At 34.8% G+C, this 22,414-nt stretch overlaps 1 protein-coding gene across 1 annotated transcript; it reads right to left on the bottom strand.

Moving 5' to 3' along the window:
- Positions 1 to 23: 23 nt before the first annotated feature.
- On the bottom strand, positions 24 to 21,268 carry LOC138315970 (mucin-3A-like). Its single transcript, XM_069257403.1, has 7 exons — positions 20,673 to 21,268; positions 16,739 to 16,953; positions 6,755 to 6,896; positions 6,108 to 6,283; positions 4,582 to 4,791; positions 3,779 to 4,207; positions 24 to 2,966 (listed from the first exon to the last, which is right to left on the bottom strand). Exons 1-7 carry the CDS (start codon positions 20,924 to 20,926, stop codon positions 2,197 to 2,199), a joined length of 2,196 nt encoding a protein of 731 aa, XP_069113504.1. The 5' UTR covers positions 20,927 to 21,268; the 3' UTR covers positions 24 to 2,196.
- Between the last annotated feature and the right edge of the window lie 1,146 nt (positions 21,269 to 22,414).

Genomic DNA, 22,414 nt, shown 5'->3' with positions numbered 1-22,414 from the left:
ACCATACCATCCCCAACCCTGGACAAAGATCGAACTTTAAAAAAGACTAATTTCATTAGTTTATCCTGACCTGAATAATGATGGAAATATCAGTATAATCTGCAGGGAGCAGAACAGACTAACCTGACAAAAGGGAGAGAACTGTAACAAGTTTAACTATTTCGTGATTTAAATGAATTGGTGCCTTGTCAAACAAAACAAATTTACAGCATTCTGTATCTTCCTTTATAAAAATTCGGTCGTTTAATTTGATCACAGTTTTGTAGTAATTTTCTAAAATCAATTTCGGATATATTAATATTTTCATAAACAAAAAATTGATTTTTTTCTATTGATATGATATATGTACTTAGTTGCTTAGTGCTTCTTAACCTTTCACTACTTGATTCTCTTCTGAGATTGCAAATCTGGTTTGACTTAGAGTTATTAGGAAGACGTCGTCAGTGAGAATGTGAACGTTTGCTCTTCAGAAACGCCCTTGTAATTCTACTTTTTGATGAACCTTTGAGTTTGTCCATGTTTGTTTTACGGTATTTTCTCTTTTATAGACATTGTATACATGAAATGATTTTGAAATTAATGTTAGACAATGAAAATCAATAAAAATAAAAAGACAAATATCAAAGCCATGAAACAACATATTTCAATAATGAGTAATATATAATAATGATAACAACATAGACAGACTTGAATCGTATAGTTTAGTAATTTACATGTTGTGGTCTACAGTTTTCACAAATAACAGTGTTCAGTTATTGTAAAACAATTTATACGAGTATGTTTCCATCTAAGGCACCAAGCCAGAATTTAACAATGCATAAATCCTTTGTTGTAACTAATGTTTTTAAAGGCATCATGCATTATATATTTGTCCATTCGAATGATTTTCACAGCTTAATCAAATCCTATGGTATTCAAAAGATTATTGAAGAAAAAGTAGCATGTAAAAATGTTCGGCCAGTTATGGCACAAATAACTTCAATCTTGGACTTTCCATCCTCTTGTTACATTTGATATTGGAAGCTCGAAAAAAAGGATTTTTTCATAAAGACATTTGATAAAGTTGGGGTTTCCCATCGTTATTCTTCATAGACAATTTGCTTTCCTAAATAATTTCATTACGTATCTTTCAAGTGAATAAAAATTGCAGGTTTTGCCAATTTTATAGGTTTTAAGACTACTTAATAGTGCTTTTCTCACGTCATTTTGATATCTCGATATCAACAAAATATTGCATTTAATATTTTTCCTGCATTGGTATTGCCGAATATTGATAACGTATTTGATTAATAATTCTTTTTGACAATTTCAGCAACGCAGTATTAACGGTTGAAATAACTACACACGTTGAAGCTGTAATAGGGATCGAACCACTGCTAGAAACACCTCATTTACTGAAACGAGCGGGCTGAAGATTCAATAGCATTCGGCTGTAATATTCTATTTAATTATCCAATGTATAATGATCAAATTATTACTTCTTCCATAAATACTGTGATGTTTTTGAGAAAACTGGTAGCATATCAATATACACATAAATCAATTTTGAATTGAAAAAAAAAGAAAAAAAAAAAAAAAAAAAAGACTACTTTAGCATTTATATATACCGTTTTCAGCCTTCGAATTAATACCAATGCTAGATCTTACACATTAGAAATATAGATTCAGTAATAAAATATTAATGGTACTACCAGCATTCCAATAGGCGTTGTTGTGTTAAAAACAAACATATAATCCTTTATTGTCTTTCGGCTGAGACAGAAGATCTCTCAAAGCCTTGTTTGATAATTCATAAATCTTACCCCTCGGAATGAGGTCTCCGATCTCTTCCCAAAGGGAGTATCGATTCTGGGAATCTTAGATATGGTGAGGGGAAACAGCTTACACGTTAGACAATTACGTGACATCATCACATGCGGCGTAACTGCGGCGTACACTAGCGATGACGTCACCAGTTTTAGTGCAAAACTATGTTCTTGTGATGAAGACGTGGTGTAAATGCTTAAAACAACTACTTTCTACCATTTTTCTATTAAAGATTTAAGTGAACAAAATAAGAAAACATGGGCCATTCAAAATGGAAAGGGATATCTCAACTCTCGCTAGCAACCAAAGTTTTCCGAGAGGTTTGATAATATCCCAGTCCGATTGACAGACCCATGTTAGACCCTATCAATCCATATTACGTCACCTGCTCTATTTATAGTGGTCATATAACAATGCTGGAGACGGCGCGTTTGGAGTTATCTCCCCTGTACTTGTGATATTGGATGTTTCTATTACACAATCCTCCCTCTGGTCTGTGATATTACCAGGCTCACGGTAAGTGAACTGAGGCGGTATGTCCATCACATCACCAACGAAAGGACGACTAGGACAGGCATCAAAGTAACCTGTATCATCATCGTCAGGGATACAGGGAAGTACCATCGGAATGTCATACAGAGAAAATGGAACCGATCCAATGGGTGTAACGATGTCTGGAATCGGATGGACCTCTACAGTTTCTGTTTTTCGTATGTCATCCAGGTCTGAGGGTGGTGGATCCCCGTCCAACTCGTTTATTGTGATATCCAAGGAGGTTCCACTTGCATTTCCTCGTGATTCTCGGCCGTCCGGGACAGGACGCACATGTCTTCTTGTCGGCGCTTTTCCAGTACCACGGAAAACTTTACGTTCTTTTCCTATCGTCAACAGGTCGAGGTAAAACGCACCTCCCAACAGACTTACAAGTATGATGACTCCCAAACTTCCGATGGCTACCGCAGATGGTCTGTTATCCTGTTTTGTTGCTGTAGAATACATAGCACTTTTCCTTTTGTTATATTTAGGCATCTTCATTACTGGTATTGCTGATGACGAAAGACCGGCACTACTATACACAACACTCACACTAGTTGGTAGTGAAGGAGTTCCATGGCTGCTATATACAACACTCGTTGGCACGATTCCATGAGAGTTCGAATCTTAAACATAATGTTATACATTTAAGTTAAAGTACATTAAAATATAAAACAATTCAGACATAGTTACCTGTACTTTGTTAGTGTAATGTTTCCTGTTCGTGATACCTTTATTCAAGTCAGAGGAGGTTATGTCAGATTACTAAACTTAATTACTGTGAAACAAATTTCTGTCGTGGCTACTAAATTTAGTAATTTCCTGTTTCAGAACATTCGCGGATTTGAAATTGAATGGGGGTATCTTTGCATTTAATTGGTTTAGATTACAGCGACAAAAGTACTATTTGGCAACATTAAAACAACATTGTCTTTTTGTACTAAAAGGTTAACCAAGATTACTAGAATCTTACATGGATCTGTGAAGTGGACAGGGATATCTCAACCAGAGTGAAAGAATTTGGACGGTCAACCGAGGCTTGCCGAGCGTTGACGGCCAATATCTTTCACGAGGGTTGAGATATCCCTATTCACTTGACAGATCCATGGTTGATTATTTTTCTCCCATACTTTCACGAAACAATATGAAAATGCAGTTTATAGAAACCTTTTCAAAGCGCCGCAATCAAAGGAACATCACGAACATCACAGTGCCTTAAAATTAATGACGTCGCCGACAATAGGCACCGCATGTATTGATGACGTCACGTCATTGCCTAGCGCGTGTGAGCTGTCTTTTCCCTATCCCGGTAAAAACAGAGTTATCTTTTCCATAGCAACGCGGGATAACCCTGTCAAGTATGGGAGAAAACTATTTCTATTTATGTGAAGCGGGATATAATGTCACTAAATGATGTATTACATTTATTAATGATTACCTGATGTTGTGGATATTATAGTTGTTTGTACAGTGGTTGTCACCTGTGAACATTGAGTTGGCTGTAAAATCTCCGTGGTCGTCACTTGTACATATTGAGTTGACTGTAAAATCTCCTTGGTCGTCACCTGTACACATTGAGTTGGCTGTAAAATCTCCGTGGTCGTCATCTGTACACATTGAGTTGGCTGTAAAATCTTCGTGGTCATCTGTACACATTGAGTTGGCTGTAAAATATCCGTGGTTGTCATCTGTACACATTGAGTTGGCTGTAAAATCTCCGTTGTTGTCATGATAAATGACTCTGTTATCCATGATGTAATTATATCAGGTATTGCTAACATATTTGTTGTGAACATGGTAGTCGAGATTGTAGTTGTAGTAGTTGTTGTTGTAGCCATACTCACTGACGAGGAATTGCTGATATTTACTACAATAAACATTTATGTATTATTGGTGATTCCTTCGAAGAAGAACTGGTGTTGAACAATTAAAGAATCCTAATTACTTTACCTGATATAATACTGTATAGATATTCAATTTCACGGTCGTAAACGTTCGTGATTTACTATTAGGAATTTTTTTTTGCGGAAGCAGTTTATTTTTGCAAATCGTATTTAGAGTCTTTAAAAGCGTCAGTCACACGACAAGATATAATATGCAAACAATATTTTTTCATAATTTTCGGGAGGATTTGTATGAATTAAATTCCCCACGAATATTGGCAAAAATACAGAAAGAATGGTACTGAATACTTGTCAAATGATGATGAACTTAACTTGATAATACATGCGATTTACATACATTCACAATCTAGTGGCGGTAGTGGGGGAGTCCAATGTCCGGCAGAGCAGAAATACGTGATGGATTTCTGTCCATTTGTGTGAACATACTCGGTTCCATCTAAAAGGGTGGCACAGGTAACTGTACAGTTTAAGGTCGTCACACCGCTACAAGACTGGCCAGCGTAGGCGATAGTAGGTAAGTCAGTAAGGTCACATGTTGGCGCATTATCTGAAATATAGTACAAATTGTCGAGATTTTACAATTGTTAAATTTATCGATTTTCACTCTCAGAAGATTTCCACAAACACGTTTAAAATGAACCATTACGAAGTATATGTAATGAACCTCGGGGTCGTTTAAGTTCAGGAGCAAATAAAATCGAATATTAGATTTGTAGGAAGACCAAAAAACAATACCAGAACAGAAGCATAAGTTATAAAAGAGTTATTGGTCTCTTCATCGTCGCCAAATATCATGTCAAAAACAAGATTTGAATCAGTTTAGTATGAAGAGGTTAACTACAACTGTTGTCCTTTCAGTATTATTTGGGAAATTGTGTAATAAATTCAGCCTTTGAACGTTCGACCCAGTGAGAAAGGCTCCAGGTCTCTTACAAAAACGAGTTTTAGCGATGGATGTACCCCGAACAGTAATTTCAATACAACGTTTGTAAGATAAATACAATTCATTATGCTATTGTTTTTTTGGGTTTTTTTATCATTATTATTTTCATTTCATTGATGCAGTCATCATGCAACACTGGTACTTTATTTGACCCATAGTAGAGGATCCGGTACAACACAGACTTGTACTTACTTTTTAATCAATATACAATGTCGACAACGTTAGTGACAAACAATGTATAAGTATGGCTGATTCTGTTCGATTTGATAGTATTGTTAACAATTTATCTTTATGGGTAGCGTCAAACATGTATTGATAGAAGAAGCGAACCAAACTCTGTCAATGTTATCCAGGGGTATGTAAACAAGTTCCAGATGTAGTATTTGTATTGACATCAGGTAGGTTTGTTTTAAAAACTGTTGTTTCTAGTTCTTTACAAATGCGACATAATGATTATGTTTCTAGTTAAATCATATTCTATATTTATCAATATTATTTATGCCCACCAGTCACTTCATATAAAAGAAAATTAATCACTTTCGAAATTGGTTTTTAAATAAACAGGGTTAAGCACATTGCAGACCTAGTTTGCACAACCGGGAAAAAATGAAATCGCCCCGAGGTTCAGTTCATTATACGACAAATGCATTTGTAGATTTTGTACAATTGAAACACAATTGTTGAACATTTTACATCATAAGATGAGATATGTGCAGACAAACTATGTAATGAACCTCGCATCCTAAGATTTACACAACTTAAATAGATAGATACCAATAGATAGATAGATAGATTATAACTTTTGTCGGAAGGTTTGCAATAAGAAAAATAATTATTCTCTTATGTTTTTAAGGTTTGCCTATATATATATATTACATATGACAGGTAATATAAAGTATATTGATGATACATAATATTACCTGTACATCGTACTTTTACATCAATTGAGTGAGGGGCGTTCATGTTGCCCCATGTAGCAGCCTCCTGAAGAGCACATTCCTCGATCGTAGCTGGTAAATGAACACAGTCAACACCATCCAGCCAGACCGGACCAGTGCCGTCCTCTACTGCAGTACTGACATTATAGTCTAGAAAACTACAAGTAAACCAAACATACACTTTACGAGGAAAACGGTCGGTCGATTTTGACCTTTCTGGTTTATTGACTTATTTAATGTTTTGACTAGTCATAACGATAATGTTTGCTTTATTCGCGTCCAGCTATTATTGTTTTGCTTTTGACAACAATGGTCGCGTGATCTAGTTACTTCTGAACTGTTTATCCTGTCCGTCTGGAAGTACACAAGGGACTTATTGTGGAAGAAAATCGGAGTTCCAATAAAAATCATGTGGTCGGCAGAAGACAAAATAAATTTTGAAACTATTCACTTTCCATCAGTTGAAGACAGTTTATGTTTATACTGTACCATCAGACCACTTTTGCCTGTTTTCTTACTTTGTCAGTACAAACAAAGGGAAGTTATTCTGATACACCAGAACGCTCTTTTGACCAATGTTCCAGAAAGATCAAGACATTATCATATATAGATATAAACCTGATACTTACGTTAGCCCCAATGTCCCACAAATGACCACGCCCAGTGAGTCTGGAGGATTGTCGTGAGTGATGGTCCCCCATCTGTTACTGTGGTATATCTCTACTCGTCCATCGAACGTGAACGCATTGCCAATAAGTATGACGTTCGGCGCTAAGGACAAAAGAGTACTTTATTCCATAAACGTTTATCAATCCTATCTATTGCCTCAAGTTAGCGCAATAAAGTATGACGCTCGGCGCTCAGGACAAAAGAGTACATTATTCCATAAACGGTTTTTTTATCCTATCTATTGCCTCCAATTAGCGCAATGAATTGGGAAATGCATCACTTTGGTAGATTTCTATAATCGTTACAACCCAAATAGGCAAACGAATAATATTTAAAAAGCGATCTGTCTGTATTAAAACACAATACCACAGGGTTTTCTTTGTCAATTGACGCCAGAATGAACTAGATCGGAAGGTTGACATCAAAATAAATTTGGACCGTAACTACGTCATGAAAAGCTGAATGGATCACCAAACTAACTTGTTTGGAGCTTGATGACGTCAGCATAACTGAACTAAACTAAATAGTTACTGATGCCTAGATCTCCAGACTAGAATGTAGAATCGAAATAAACATTAACGTCCGTATTCACTACTCCTTTGAACCATGAGAACGAAGTATTGGCTCCAATAACCTAGATAATAATGGTTTGTATTGTAATAACCTCGATAAAAATACTTTAGATTGTTATAACCTCGATAATAATAGTTTTGATTGTTATTACCTCGATAATAATATTTTAGATTGTCATAACCTCGATAATAATAACATAGAATGATATTACCTCGATAAGAATACTTTAGATTGGTATAACCTCGATAATAATAGTTTAGATTGTTATAATCTCGGTAATAATAGTTTAGATTGTTATAACCTCGATAATAATAACATAGAATGATATTTCCTCGATAAGAATACTTTAGATTGGTATAACCTCGATAATAATAGTTTAGATTGTTATAATCTCGGTAATAATAGTTTAGATTGTTATAACCTCGATAATAATAGTTTAGATTGTTATAATCTCGATAATAATAGTTTAGATTGTTATAATCTCGATAATAATAGTTTAGATTGTTATAATCTCGGTAATAATAGTTTAGATTGTTATAATCTCGGTAATAATAGTTTAGATTGTTATAACCTTGATAATCATAGTTTAGAATGTTATTGCCTCGACAATTATAGTTTATATTGTTATTAACTCGATAATAATATTTCAGATAGTTATAACCTCGATAATAATAGCATAGAATGTTATTATCTCCATTGTTATAACCTCAATAATAATAGTTTATATTGTTATAACCTCGATGATGATATTTTGGATTGCTATAACCTCGATAATGATAGTTTAGATTGTTTTAACCTCGACAATGATAGTTTAAATTGTTACAACCTCGTTAATTAGGGATTTCCATTTACGGATGGAAATCCCTATTGTTATTGTTATGTTTTTTCTGATTATTTTTCTTTTTTTTCTTATTTCCACAAATCTTGTTAGCAGGATATCTCACGAACGGAAAAGGGTACGACACTCAACTTTAGACACGTTATGAACGTACATAAGATCTTGAAATGTACGTTCGATTTTTTACAAAAATGTTCAAGGTCAAGGTCACAGACGTAAAAATGACTTTTTTCGACCAAAATTTAAACGTTCATAACTTCATAACCATACGCTGTTCAACGTGTGTATTTCGTTATTTAGTTAGATCGCGATATTGAACGTTTTTTTCTTAATAAATGTTATTAGAGATTATGTCTAGGTCAAGAGTTCGCTAGAGGGTCAAATGAGGTCAAACAAAGGTCAAAAATGAACTTTACCATAGACATTTTTTGAAAAGCGCATATGAAAGAACATGCTCTCAAGCACATAAAATGACCAATATCAAGGTCATATGTTTCAAAATGGCGGAGATATAGGACATCAAAAATCGAAACTTTATTTTTTATTTGTCTTTGCGGCAGACGTTTCAGCGCCTTTAAACCTGTATGTACAGTGTTGATTTTTCATATCTATCTTGTATGAACTTTTGTCTTTAAAGGGGTTATATAGAAAAATGGCGGAAATATAGCTCTCCAAATATGGCAATTTGTCCCATTTCCTTATCTTTTTACGTAAATAGTGAGCTCGTAGGACCTTTATCATTTACTGTAGGGTGTTGATATTTTGTAAATGTAGACTTTGGCATATTGTCTGTACAGGCTTGAAATTTCAAAGTAATGAATTTGAAAGTGGCGAAAATATAGCCCTCCGAATATGGCATTTCGTTCATTTTTTAACGTAAATTTTACCGTAATTTATGAAAAAAAAAAATTATATGGATATTAAAGAGCATGCTCTCAGACACATAAAATGCCTAATTTCAAGGTCATGTGATTCAAAATGGCGGAAATATAGGACATCAAAAATCGAAATTTTTGTTTTTAATTGTCCTTGCCCGAGACGTTTCAGCGCCTTTAAACCTGTATGTACAGTGTTGATTTTTCATACCTATGTTATATGAACATTTGTCTTCAGAAGTTATGGATTTTAAAGGGGCTACATAGAAAAATGACGGAAATAAGCTCTCCTAATATGGCAATGTGTTTCATTTCCTTATTTTTTCCCGTAATTTGTGAGCTCGTAACGACTTTATCATTTAAAGTAGACTTTGGCATATATTCTGTAAAGGGTTTTAATTTCAAAGACAAAGCTTTAAAAATGGCGAAAATACAGCCTTGCAAATATGGCGTTTCGTTCATTTTTTAACGTAAATTTTACCATAATTTATGAAATTTCAAGAGAAATGTTTTGAATTGAATGTGAAAGGGCATGTTCTAAGACATAAAAAGATCAATTTCAAGGTCATATGATTCAAAATAGCGGAGATATTGGACATCAAAAATCGAAACTTTTATTCTTATTTGTACTTGCGGCAGACGTTTCAACGCCTTTAGACCTGTATGTACAGTGTTTATATAAAGACTAATTTCAAGGTCATATGATTCAAAATGGCGGAGAAATAGCACTTCAATGGTAATAATATCACCGTTATCAACGTTATTTATCAAAAGTCAGAGTTTTTGTCACTCACATTTCACACATCACCGTGACACGCCGTGTACGGATTCTGAAACATGTATTGCTGTGAGAAGGCAGCTAAATCTTAAAGTTCTATTTAAAACAAAACACTTTTCTCTAGCTGTTTTCTTTCTTCGTTATTCTGTATCAAAGCCTTTTTTTAATCTTAATCACGAATGGATAAAATTGTGTAAGCCCAATTTTATTTTGTGTGAGAGTATGTTTTGTATGTATGAATGTGATAAGATTACATTATGTGGTCAAAGGGAGATAATCTTAACTCTAATTGTACCAGTTATTCCCCTTGGTCTTCATATAAAAAAGAGAATGAAAGTAGACTTGGAACCAAATAGATGTGTTTTTTTGTTGTTGTTGGTTTTTTTGTGATGTGAAGATTAAAGAAATGTAGACTGAGTTCTCCAACCCAACCTCACGTCCATGACACAGCTGTAATTTGGTAAAAGATTCGGAATACATTTGGAAGATCAAAAGGTACATATAAGACATAACTTAGAAATAAAATGACACACTTTAAAGTATAGAAGGATCTTATGTTAGAATTCCATACCTGGTGTTTCGGATGCAGTAGAGCAGTAAACAATATATTCATACACGGTTGAAAGATTCATGGACAAAACTGTATGTACGTCTATAGCTACATTCACCATTATGTACCCGCTTTGTTCGCGTTTCACCGGAAGGTAAAGCTACCGACAACGCAGTCTGTATAGCCATGTTTTAAATTAATAATTTACCTGGGGCGGTAAAATGAAAAGCGCTGCCACTATAACTTATTCAGGTGTAAATAGTGTGTGCTTAGTCTAGCCTGAACAGCCGAATGTGTGGGATTGATAGCATGCTCTTACTTCGGATTTGAAGGAACACAACGGTAAGTTGAGCGAAATCAAACGTCAAATATTGATACGTGAGGAAAAAACTGGTTTATAGGTTATGGAATAAACGAAGACCTGTGAAACTTATGTAGGGTGTTTGAAAAATATTAGCTGTCGGACCAGTAAGTACTCAAACTCATGGTACTACATGGTACATGGTACTACATACGAGAAGGGTATATACAATAATGTAGTGTAGAGTAGGATTTCTATATACCTCTAAAACGTCTAAAATGGTCTTAGGGCAGCTCTGGTGGGTCCATGATTATATATTCATTATAAGTCATACAATACAAAAACAATCAAATAGATATAACATGAAAGGGATTCAGCAACAAGTGTTTTACACTTATATTAATCCGTCTCCATTTTTGACTCATTAGTTCTGTACGGTAATTAAGTGGGAGAATGAATATGAAATATAGGTATTAGGAAATGAAGAGATGAAAAGGGGAAGAGAAGAAGAAAGATTGCCAATGCCATTGTTCATTTTAAATATGTACAACTGTGAAACGATAACTACAGAAATGAATCATGGAATCAATCGAATCTCTTGGAGCTGATAATGAATCGTTGGACACATGTAAAAATCAAAGAATTTTCATCAATAGTTAAATCATTGGTGCCAAAAAGTAATAGTTCTGTTGTAATAGGATGATTTAGGACAGCAAAGGAACGATTACGAAATTCGGAAAAAAGTCTACAATGTAATCAAAAAAAAGGTTCGTTATTTTCATCAACTTGACAGTAGGAACAAAGCGGACTGTTTATTAGATTCCTACGGAACAAATAATATTTAAGTGAACTGCACTCCATCCTCAGTCTCGCATGGTGAATCTGACCCAATCTAATGCCGATAAGATAATATGGTGGGACTTGGAATTTTTGTGCGTTTAAATGAGTTTTAAGTTTTGTTATTGAGGGACTGATTTTGATTTCATCAGGAAGTGCATTCCAAAGATTTATTACAGATGACAGAAAGGATTTCATGAAAAGGCTTATGCGACAGGAAGGTGGACAGAAGTTATTACCTAATCTAGTATTATGATCATGAATATTGTTGTTGCGCTGAGGAAGTATACCTTGAAGATACTGTGGAAGGAGACCATGAACTATTTTATGAAAGTGGATAATCTTGTGATGTTTACGTCTTTGCTCTAGGGGAAGCCAGCCTGTCTCGAGATATAGTTTTACCCTACTAGTTAGTCTAGTTCCACCTGTAACTATCCGTGCTGCTTCTAATTGGAGATCTTCTAACATATCTGATTGAGTTTTGGTAAGGTTGTCCCATATTATATCGCCATATTCAAAAATTGGGCGAATCAGAGAAAAATACAGAGATTGAAGGGATGCACGATCTAAAGTGAACTTAAATTTACGTAACATGTTTAGTTTGGGTGAAATTTTAGATTTGAGGAAATTGATATGAACTGTCCACCCACCATTTCCCGAAAGAAATAAACCAAGATGTTTATGTGAGGTAACAGCAGTAAGTAAGGTATTATTCATAGTTAAAGGAGGATGAGGCGGGATATTATTCTTTTTAGATATTAATAAGGTTTCTGTTTTTGCCGGATTGAATTTAACCAACCACTTAGTTGACCATTCATGAATTTTCCTAAGATCGTGATTCAGAATATCTGCAGTATTTCCAACCGTATCAACAATGGCGTATAATGAGGTATCGTCTGCAAATAACTTTATATTAGCTCTTCCACAATATCATTTATGAATACCAAAAACAAAAGTGGGCCAAGAATTGAACCCTGGGGTACTCCGGCTTTTACATTTGACCAATTCGAAAACTTACCATTAATTACTACTCTTTGTTTGCGATGAAGAAGATAGTTGCTGAACCAATTAAGAAGAGACCCCCTTATCCCAACACATGACAGTTTGCATAAAAGCCCTTTGTGCCAAACACGATCAAAGGCTTTGCTAACATCAAAAAATACCATTCTTATTTCTTTACCGTTATCTAATGCAGAGAAAATATCATGAGTGATAGCCAGTAGTTGATTTACCGGTGAATCCCCATGTTTAAATCCAGATTGGTAAGGGGATAGTATAGAGTGGGTGTGTAAGAAGTTGTAAACATATTTGAAGACACATCTTTCCATGAGTTTACCAACAATAGAAAGTAATGAAATAGGTCTGTAGTTTGTTAAGATGGATTTACTTTCTTTTTTGTGCACAGGCGTGACATTAGCTAATTTCCATTCTGAAGGAAAGATACCAGATTGAAGAGATTTGTTAAATAGGGAACAAAGAGGTTTACATATTATATCAGCAGATTCCCTGAGTAATCTAGCATTTATTAGATCAGGACCAATAGCTTTAGAACAGTCAAGATTCAAAATTGCATCCTTAACATCAGTAGGAGTTATGTCAATATTCGATAGATTGTGATTGTGCCCATAGTCAATGTTAGGCAAAACAGTGTCAGTATCATCAATATTGGACTGGGAACAGAAAAAATCATTGAATAAACAAGCTTTTTCGAAATCATCAGAAATACAGGTGTCATTATGAAGAAGTGGGGGTATTGCGGAATTTTTACGATTAGGAAGTAATGAGTATACAGCTTTCCACCACTTCTTTACACTGAGATTAGAGGGTTTCCGAAGGTTTCCACAAAGATTATTGACATACGCGATTTTAGCCTGTTTGATAGAATTGATACATTTATTGCGAATTTGGCGGAAATTTGACCAGTGAGCATCTGTAGGAGAACGTTTGGCTCTTTTGTGGGCACGTTTTCGTTTACGAATTAACCTTTTGATTTCATTTGACATCCAGGGCACTTCGAATGATCGTACAGTAATGGTTTTGTTTGGTATACAGGATTTAGCTATTTCAAGCAACGTCTCTGTAAATTTTTTAACTGAATCGTTAATATCATCAACGTCGATAAATGTATTCCAGTTAACATCATTCAATTTTCCTCTAAATAAATCATAATTACCCTTATCGAAGAGCCAAATGTTACGTTTAAAACTTTGCTAAATTGGTTTAATTATGTTAAAAGAACAGAAAGTAGGACAGTGGTATCTAACCGGTTGGTCGAGGAAGCTCTCTCCGACAATACATTTACTAATTATGTTACTGTCACTAACACAGTTAGAGGATTCAGTAAAAAATGTAGGTGATTCTACTAATTGAGACAAATTATATAGAATAAGCATATCTCGCAAGTGAGAGGACTGATTGTCGACCAACAAGTTAGCGTTGAAATCACCTGTAAATACAATGTTAGTTATACCCGTGTTAAAGGCTTGTTCAATAGATTGAGATATGTGAGACCAGGTGATAACTGGAGAATTCGGAGGTCTATAAAAAGTACCATACAAAAACTTTTCTGTGCAATTTCCAGCTATACACATTCTATGGTTGGTAATTCAAGATCTTGCCTACGCTTTGCAGGTATATTATCTTTAACATAGACAGATATACCACCGCCAGTACAATCAGGCCTACAGTAACAGAATGGGTCAGAGTAACCAGGCAGACTGAGTTCTGGAGAGATATCTGTGACCTTTAGCCAGTTCTCGGTAAACGATAAAATAGTGCATTTGTTAAGTTCGGTATAAAGTATATCTACTTTTTTATTTAGACTTTGAACGTTGAGATGGACGAATGAAAAATTATGCTCAAGGTCAAGCTGTTCACTTATATTTGAAAAAAAAGTGATGATGAAGATGAATTCAGAGACGAAGGACCGGGATTTATTTCAATATCACCGGACAAAGATAGTTGCCACTGAATAAGCGAGAAAAAAAGAAGGAAAAAGGTAAAAAAATGTCTACTGTAGAAAAAATGATGTTAATAAACTTACGAAGACAACTATTACGAAAAGAATGGATTAGAGACCTAACAAATGACAAATATATTAATAGAATCAGAAGTAATAACCCAACACAAAATGACTTAAGGATACTCCAATAGATGACAATGTTTGAGGACTGAACACAGTTGTTGAAGTTACCAATTCGAGCACGATAGAGCGATAGACTGACTGGCATTATGTAATGCCGAAGAAGATAATGCAAGATTCAGGACTGTGTGCAAGAACTGGTAGTTTAGCATATGACGGCATCGATGGCATAATAGGCAAGGCAGAGGGGGATCGGGAATAGAAAAGGGACAGAAAAGGTATAAGTAAGATGAGTAAGGAAGCAAACATCAAAGTAACTATACTAGGGATGGAATCAGGGCAGACCAAAATATCAATACATTTATTTATTTTGTACTGTGACAGGATCTTGATTAGTGAAATTGTCGTTGAGGTACAGTTTAGGTAAGTGTAGAGAAAAGAGATGTGTAGTTTGTAAAGTTAAGAGGTCAGTGCTAAATACAACATACAGAATACAGGTCTTTGACTAAAAATATTTAGGTGATCATTCTACATCTTAAAATAGAGTTAAATAATGATAACAATAACGCGAAAAGTAGTAACATTTCATGACAACATATTACACAGCGTAATTATTCCTGCATGTGTAATACTCAAGTTAGTCATAATCAAATGCGAAAGAAGAAAAACTTGCATACATCTTATAATTTGTTATTATCCCAATTGTTTAACTAAGAAGATTGTAAAGAATGACCTGGAATATTTCCATATCATTATACCATACATAATCGAGTTATAAAAAGTTCACAGCGTAAGTGCGATATCTTACATATAGATATAGAGTATCAATTATATTCATAAACCGCATCAGAGGTAGTCACAAAGATAAGTTACACCAGTATGAAGGTCTTGATTTGTGATAATTAAATCTAACATTTTCATTCATGGTTTTTTGAAATTACATAATATTCAAAATAAGAAAGTGGTTGAGAGAGATCAAAAGGATCACACTACGGAGTATTCCATAACAATCAAAGATCACACTCGTAAAAGTATATATATATATATACTTTGCACATTTTTTTAAGATACATACATAGTTATAAGACCAAACACCGTTGCAGCCATATAAATATAACATACGTTGTGTAAGATTATTTACATGTACAAACAAATTATATAATCTGAAACTAATTCTCAGATCCCTGTAACATTGACGAGGGCGACATAACAATTCGGGGAGGACATTATACGAATATTGACTTTTTTCACTTCACTTCTAAAACAACTTCCCCATCAGCAAGCTCTGTTTACTAAAGAGAAAATGACTCAACAAGGTATTGGCGAAAAAATGGCTCATATCTTTAATGGCCGTATAATTTATTTTTACCAATTAGCTGCAAATATTCTCATATTCTCATTTTATCGGGTAAAGGTGCGGCATATAAATAACATGCCATACATACATAGAAGAAACTGTAACACACTAAGACATACACATGTACATATATATTATAAGTACATAACGCTTTCATATCAAATATACATAGGAAACACAAACATTAATGAAGGGTGGGAGGGAGGTGTTTTGAAGTATAATTGCCCAGTTTACAATATTTTTAAAGTATTATTAGCCAGGGTACAAAAACAATATGGCGTCCTCTTGGAAAATTTTCTCCCTTCTGTGGGGCTAATGCATGTCAAACAGGGGTCAAGCATCACGTGATAAATATATAATTGACCAATGGTAAATCGATAAAAACGAAACTGCTGAAAGCTTATAAACCAATACCGGGAATTTTTTTCTTTTTTTTTTCGTTTGCTCTTTTTTCGTTCGATAGTTATTGTTTTCTTTCTTCTTTTGCGTTTGTTCGATCTTTCGACCGTTTGTTCGCTCATTACAGATAGTTCGATTTTATACGAAGAGAAAAATATTATAACGATCGTCTGATCGATAACATGATTATTTGCTGGATGGAAATCCCGTGTTTTGATCGCAATCAAATCAAGTAATAATTAAGATTGATGTTACCTCGATGATAATAGTTTAGATTGGTACAATCTCGATAATAATAGTTTAGACTGTGATGATTGTCGAAAACCAGTTTTTCGTGTAAATAACACAACTTACAATGACTTGATATGACGTATTCACAGACAAGCAATCTGGATATGGAGCAGTTAGAGAGGTACCATTCCCATTGTCCATTGTACAGATAGTAGACACAAAGGTTTTCTTCATTCGTTTGATTACCCCAGACTTCATATCGTCCCGAATACACCTCACCATCCACCCATCGCATTTGGTTACTAGTGTCGTTTAATCCTATGTAGTAGTTATCTACTCTGTTGACGAATAAAACTCTTGTAAAATTATTTAATTATAATGCTTCAAGCTGTTTAACGTTATCTAATCGACCAATATAGGCCATGGGCTAGTAGGGTCCCACATGCACCCCCCCCAAACCTCCGAACCAATATTTTTCTGAACCCTTATGACCCACTGATCACAAATCAAAATGTTAACATTGCATAAATTGGGATGAACTTCCGGTTATGACGTCTTCAAGATGGCCGCCATCTCGAATTTGACTAAAAATTGAAAAATAGTCATAACATTGACATTTTTCAACCGAAGTAGATAAATGAGGTATCAAAATGACCACAATAGAACAACAAATACATATCAGGACTAAATAATCCAATATATGTAGTGATTTCTACGCAGGAAATATAAAAATCTGAATTTAAGCTCAAAAATGGAGATTTTTTAGCAAATTTTTCATATTTGGCTTGACGCAGCAAAAATGTTTCTCAACAGAAAACTATTATTTCTAATAAACAACAAAAACCAATGTTAACATCGTATAAATTCCGGTTATGACGTCATCAAAATGGCCACCATATCGAAATTCACTGAAAAATGAAAAATAGTCATAACATTGACATTTTTCGACTGAAGTAGACAAATGAGGTATCAAAATGACCACAATAGAACAACAAATACATGTCAGGACCAAATAATCCAATATATGTAGTGATTTGAACGCAGGAAATGAAAAAATACGATTTTAAGCTCAAAAATGGTAATTTTTCAGCAATTTGTTTTTCATATTTGGCTTGACACAGCAATATTGTTTCCCAACAACAAATTATTATTCGTAAGCAGTTATTTGACCTCTTATCAATCAGTTAAAACAACAACAACAACAACAACAAAAATATATAGAAATGCAAAAGAGAATTGTTGTTATACCATCATTTGGTTTACAAAACATCACCGGATGCGGCATACGATTGTCATTTTTTTCCAAACCACTGACACTACAGTTTCCTGGTGTCTCGGAATTTCCTGAATATAACATTGGCTATTGACGATTTATATCTTAACAAATTTGAATTTAAAGTTGGCTGAATATCTAAGTAGGACTTCAAAATAATTCATTTTCATGTTCGAAATATTGTAGACTAGTAGCCTCTCAAACTGAATTATTACAGCAAAACGCCAACTAATAGCTATAGGGTATCAAATTAAAATTCAGCAAATACCATGACACTTTTCGAAACGTGTTGTGTCTTTTAGAATGAGCACATCCATTATTTACTTGCTGTGTATAACGTTAGGAAATATAAGATGGTTACTATAGTGTCACATATTTCTTTCACTAGTTCTTAATGATAATCATTTTCGTTGTGCGTGCTTTCTCGCCAGAGTGTCGTCTTCGACCTCGATGACCCGATGTGACATTACATTATCGGGTTACCATCGTGGTTCTAACTTGTCAACCGTCCATGATATAACATCAGAAACATCGGATTCAGGGATGTTGGAGCTCTTCCTCTTTCCTACCTAGTTTCACCTAGATTCACATATCGTATATGATGTTCCAGACTTCCCCGGCATTATGGAAAAGACACCAGATCCACATTCTGCGGAGGGTTGGGTTGGTTCTCCTTAATTCGTATGAAGCACAATTCCTCATTCTTGTGAACCTCAGTAACCATAGGTGGCACAGGTGGATTCTTTGAGGTCATAGATGAGGTCTGCAGTGAAGTTTCACTCTTTGCCAAGTCTGGAAAGCACTGTAGAGAACTTTTTACTTGAGAGTCTTCAATGTTCTCTTTACGCATACACCAGATGTGACACAACCAGCACCTTCAAGGGAGTGGGAAAAGTCAGACCAATGAAAAGCATTTAACATTTATGGCCTCATTAATGACCTCGATGATATCACCTGTGCCATTTATGGTTGCACGAGGGTCCACACGATTGATGAATAGTACTTCATACAAATTATGGAGCTATGCGCTAAGGAGAACTAATGAATGTGGATCTGGTGTAATTCCCATCATGCCGGAGAAGTCTGAAACAGCATATATGTACGATATGTTAGAATCTGAAAGAGATCCCACATCTCTGAACCTGTTGTTCCTGATATGAACTCTGGCCATGGATGGGTCATAAAAGATGACAGGCTAGAACAACACTGGCAATGTAGTGTCACATCAGCTCATCGACATCGAAGACGACGCTCTGACTTTCAACGAATTGGATACCGATATCTCGATTACTCTGATTCGGACTGCATGTGCCAGCTACCAGATATGCCGAGTCTCTTCAGTGGATAGTGCAGTGAGGCGAGAAAGCACGCGCAATGATAATGGTTATCATTGAGAACCAGTGAAAGACATATGTGACACTGTAGTAACCATCCTACATTTTGCTTATGCTATGCATAGAAAATAAACAATGAATCTGCTTATTTTCAAAGACTCAAACGTTTTGGAAACTGTTAATGATATTAACGGAAACACAAGGTTAGCTTAGGTTACATTGTTACGCTATCATTGGGCGTTGTGCTATAATAATTATTTTTGAGGCGCTGCTAATCTACACAATTGAGGGTATAGCAATAATTCTTTTTTGCATTCCTGTATATTTTTGTTGTTGTTGTTGTTGTTGTTGTTTTTACTTATTGATAGGAGTTTGAATAACTGATTACGAGAAATAATTTGTTGTTGGGAAACATTTTTGCTGCGTCAAGCCAAGTATGAAAAATTTGCTGAAAAGTCACCATTTTTGAGCTTAAAATCTTATTTTTTTCATATCTTGCGTACAAATCACAACATATATTGGATTATTTGGCCCTGATATGTATTTGTTGTTCTATTGTGGCCATTTTGATACCTCATTTGTCTACTTCAGTTGAAAAATATCAGTGTTATAACTATTTTGCATTTTTCAGTGAAATTCGAGATGGTGGCCATTTTGATGACGTGATAACCGGAATTTATACCATGTTAACATTGATTTTTGTTGTTTTTGTTGCTTAAACTGATTGATAAGTGGTCAAAACTTATTAGAAATAATAGTTTGCTGTTGGGAAACATTTTTGCTGCGTCAAGCTAAATATGACAAAAAATGCTGAAAAATCTCCATTTTTGAGGTTAAAAATCAGATTTTTTCATTTCCTGCGTAGAAATCACTACATATATTGGATTTTTTGGTCCTGATATGTATTTGTTGTTCTATTGCAGTCATTTTGATACCTCATTTATCTACTTCGGTTGAAAAATGTCAATGTTATGACTATTTTTCAATTTTTAGTTAAATTCGAGATGGCGGCCATCTTGATGACGTCATATTTGTGATCAGTGGGTCATAAGGGTTCAGAAAAATATTGGTTCGGAGGTTTGGGGGGGGGGTGCATGTGGGACCCTCCTAGCCCATGGCCTAATGTGCCTAAATAACTTATATAATTACGTTCATTGATATTCAAGATCATCAACAGTTGTAATTAGCAGATTTTGAACCAAAACAAGTTAAAATTAAGTTATTAAGAAATACAAAAATAAAACTTTTCATCTATACTTTGAAATTTTTCAACAAAAAGCGTCATTTATGGTTGATATTCAAAGAAATGTCGTATTGTGTGATTTCATTTCATTCTGTTTTTAAAAAAATAATTTGCCTATATCAATCTGTACAAATATGAATTACAATCCATATGAATGATGAGTATCTTTTAATGATATCCAAATTGTAATATCACAAAAGAACTTACGTATCGAGTAAGGTGATGATGAATTCGTGTATTACCATGTTGTAAGGCTGGGCCAGACTCCCGCCCTCGGGACACGCCGCCTTGTGCCATTCGTAGTAACTGTTACTGGTCACGTGGAAACAGAGGTTTGGGTAGAACGGATGGAGGGTATACATAGAAGGGCAGTCACTGACCCCCTGGCTGACAACTGGACACGTGGGGTACAGTAAATAATGAAACATTATATTAAATAATGAAGGCAAATGGGAGGTCATCAGTATACCAGAAATAGTTATCTACTTCATTGGAATTTTTAAGCATAAATGGGAAATTCCGAGAATGACACAAAAACCCACCGTTATTGTGATACAAAAGAGACATCGTTGTGCGTTGATCTGGGAAAATAATCCCTTGAAAAAGATCAATGTACCTTGAAACTGTTTTTTTTTTACTTTTATGAATTAGCATGAAAAATGATAATGGTAGATCGGTATTGGTAGGTCAGTTATTTCATCGTTAAAAGCCTTCATATTTTTATGTGTTGACTTCAGATTCGAAAACAGCCGGTGGAAGTATTTTGCCCGAAAATTATCAAACCACTTATTTTTACTAATGATTTGACAAAAGTCTAGATATTGACTCTTTGCGACGTCAATCAGATCAAAGTCAATTTGATGGAAATATAGTTTAGATGTTTTTAGAAAAATGAAGATGTCCAAATGGAAGCAGCACATACAATGTAGTTAGTGTTCCGTTGCCTTTTCTTGATGAAGTCGGACACCATACATGTATTTCCATCATACGTGTCTTTTAGGGGGCACTGAGGACAAGTGAAATAACGGTCATGATCTGGGTTATACCCGAGGATTTTTTATGATTTAAAAAAAAATAATAATAGTAGCATCAAAACATTGCTGTACTCCACCACAACCCCCGCAACGAAAAGATGGGAAGGCGGGGCGTATATTGAATTAACTTGCTTGTCTGTCTGTGTCTGTCAGTCTGTCTGTCTGTGTCTGGCTGTCTGAAGAAAAATGTTTTCAGTTCATCTACCTGTAGACTAATAAATAATTTTCAATGAAACTTGGCAGAAATGTTGATTGATTAATTAAGTTCCTCTGAAAGTCAAAATACTATCTCACTCCCGCCAGTTTTAGTCGTTGTTTCAGTTAATAAACCATTTGACCTTTCACCCTTAACTTTGACCCCTCCAGATGGTAAAAAAATGACACTTTTTTTTCAAAAGAGAATTGCCTACTGAACAGTTTTACATATGTTGCCAACCGGACTATAGAGCAGCATTAAAAACAGGTGATAGTCTAAATAATCCACGTTTTTTTTTAATATATCCAAGTTTTGATAACATGGGTAGAATACATTACTCGTACTATCTTCGCCAAAAGCCTATTTCTATAAATATACCTGTATGTCGAAGCTTACCTTGTCCGGCGACAAACCATGACAGTATACATAGGACGAATAAAAACATGTTTTTTATACTGTTGATATCCCAGACTGAAGGACAGTATGTAGTTTAAAATTAATCCGCAAGGTTGCTCTCGTACAGCAGTCAAAGGATTTTCAACTTCAATATTCCAATCCATATACGTATCTCTCTAGCACTTAGCATTTCCCTGTGATTCTCGGATATCGCTTTCTCCATTGTTCAACCTTATCTACTTAGAAGACCACCAGTCGCTGTTTAAAAGAATAATGAAGCTATTCGCGTTATCATTGCTACTTAAGATATCTAGGATATTGAT

Source organism: Argopecten irradians, chromosome 2 (genome assembly GCF_041381155.1).
Source record: "Argopecten irradians isolate NY chromosome 2, Ai_NY, whole genome shotgun sequence".
Classification (NCBI taxonomy): Eukaryota; Metazoa; Mollusca; class Bivalvia; order Pectinida; family Pectinidae; genus Argopecten; species Argopecten irradians.
This window is presented reverse-complemented; position numbering and strand designations above follow the sequence as displayed.

Excerpts from the sequence above, each read along its gene's own strand:
- LOC138315970 (XM_069257403.1), bottom strand. The coding sequence starts at position 20,926 with ATGACCTCCCATTTGCCTTCATTATTTAATATAATGTTTCATTATTTA. Across the intron at positions 16,954-20,672 it reads ATCATCACCTTACTCGATAC|AGTAGATAACTACTACATAG; the intron begins GTAAGTTCTTTT and ends ATTCGTCAACAG. Across the intron at positions 4,208-4,581 it reads ACCGCCACTAGATTGTGAAT|TAAATATCAGCAATTCCTCG; the intron begins GTATGTAAATCG and ends TGTTTATTGTAG.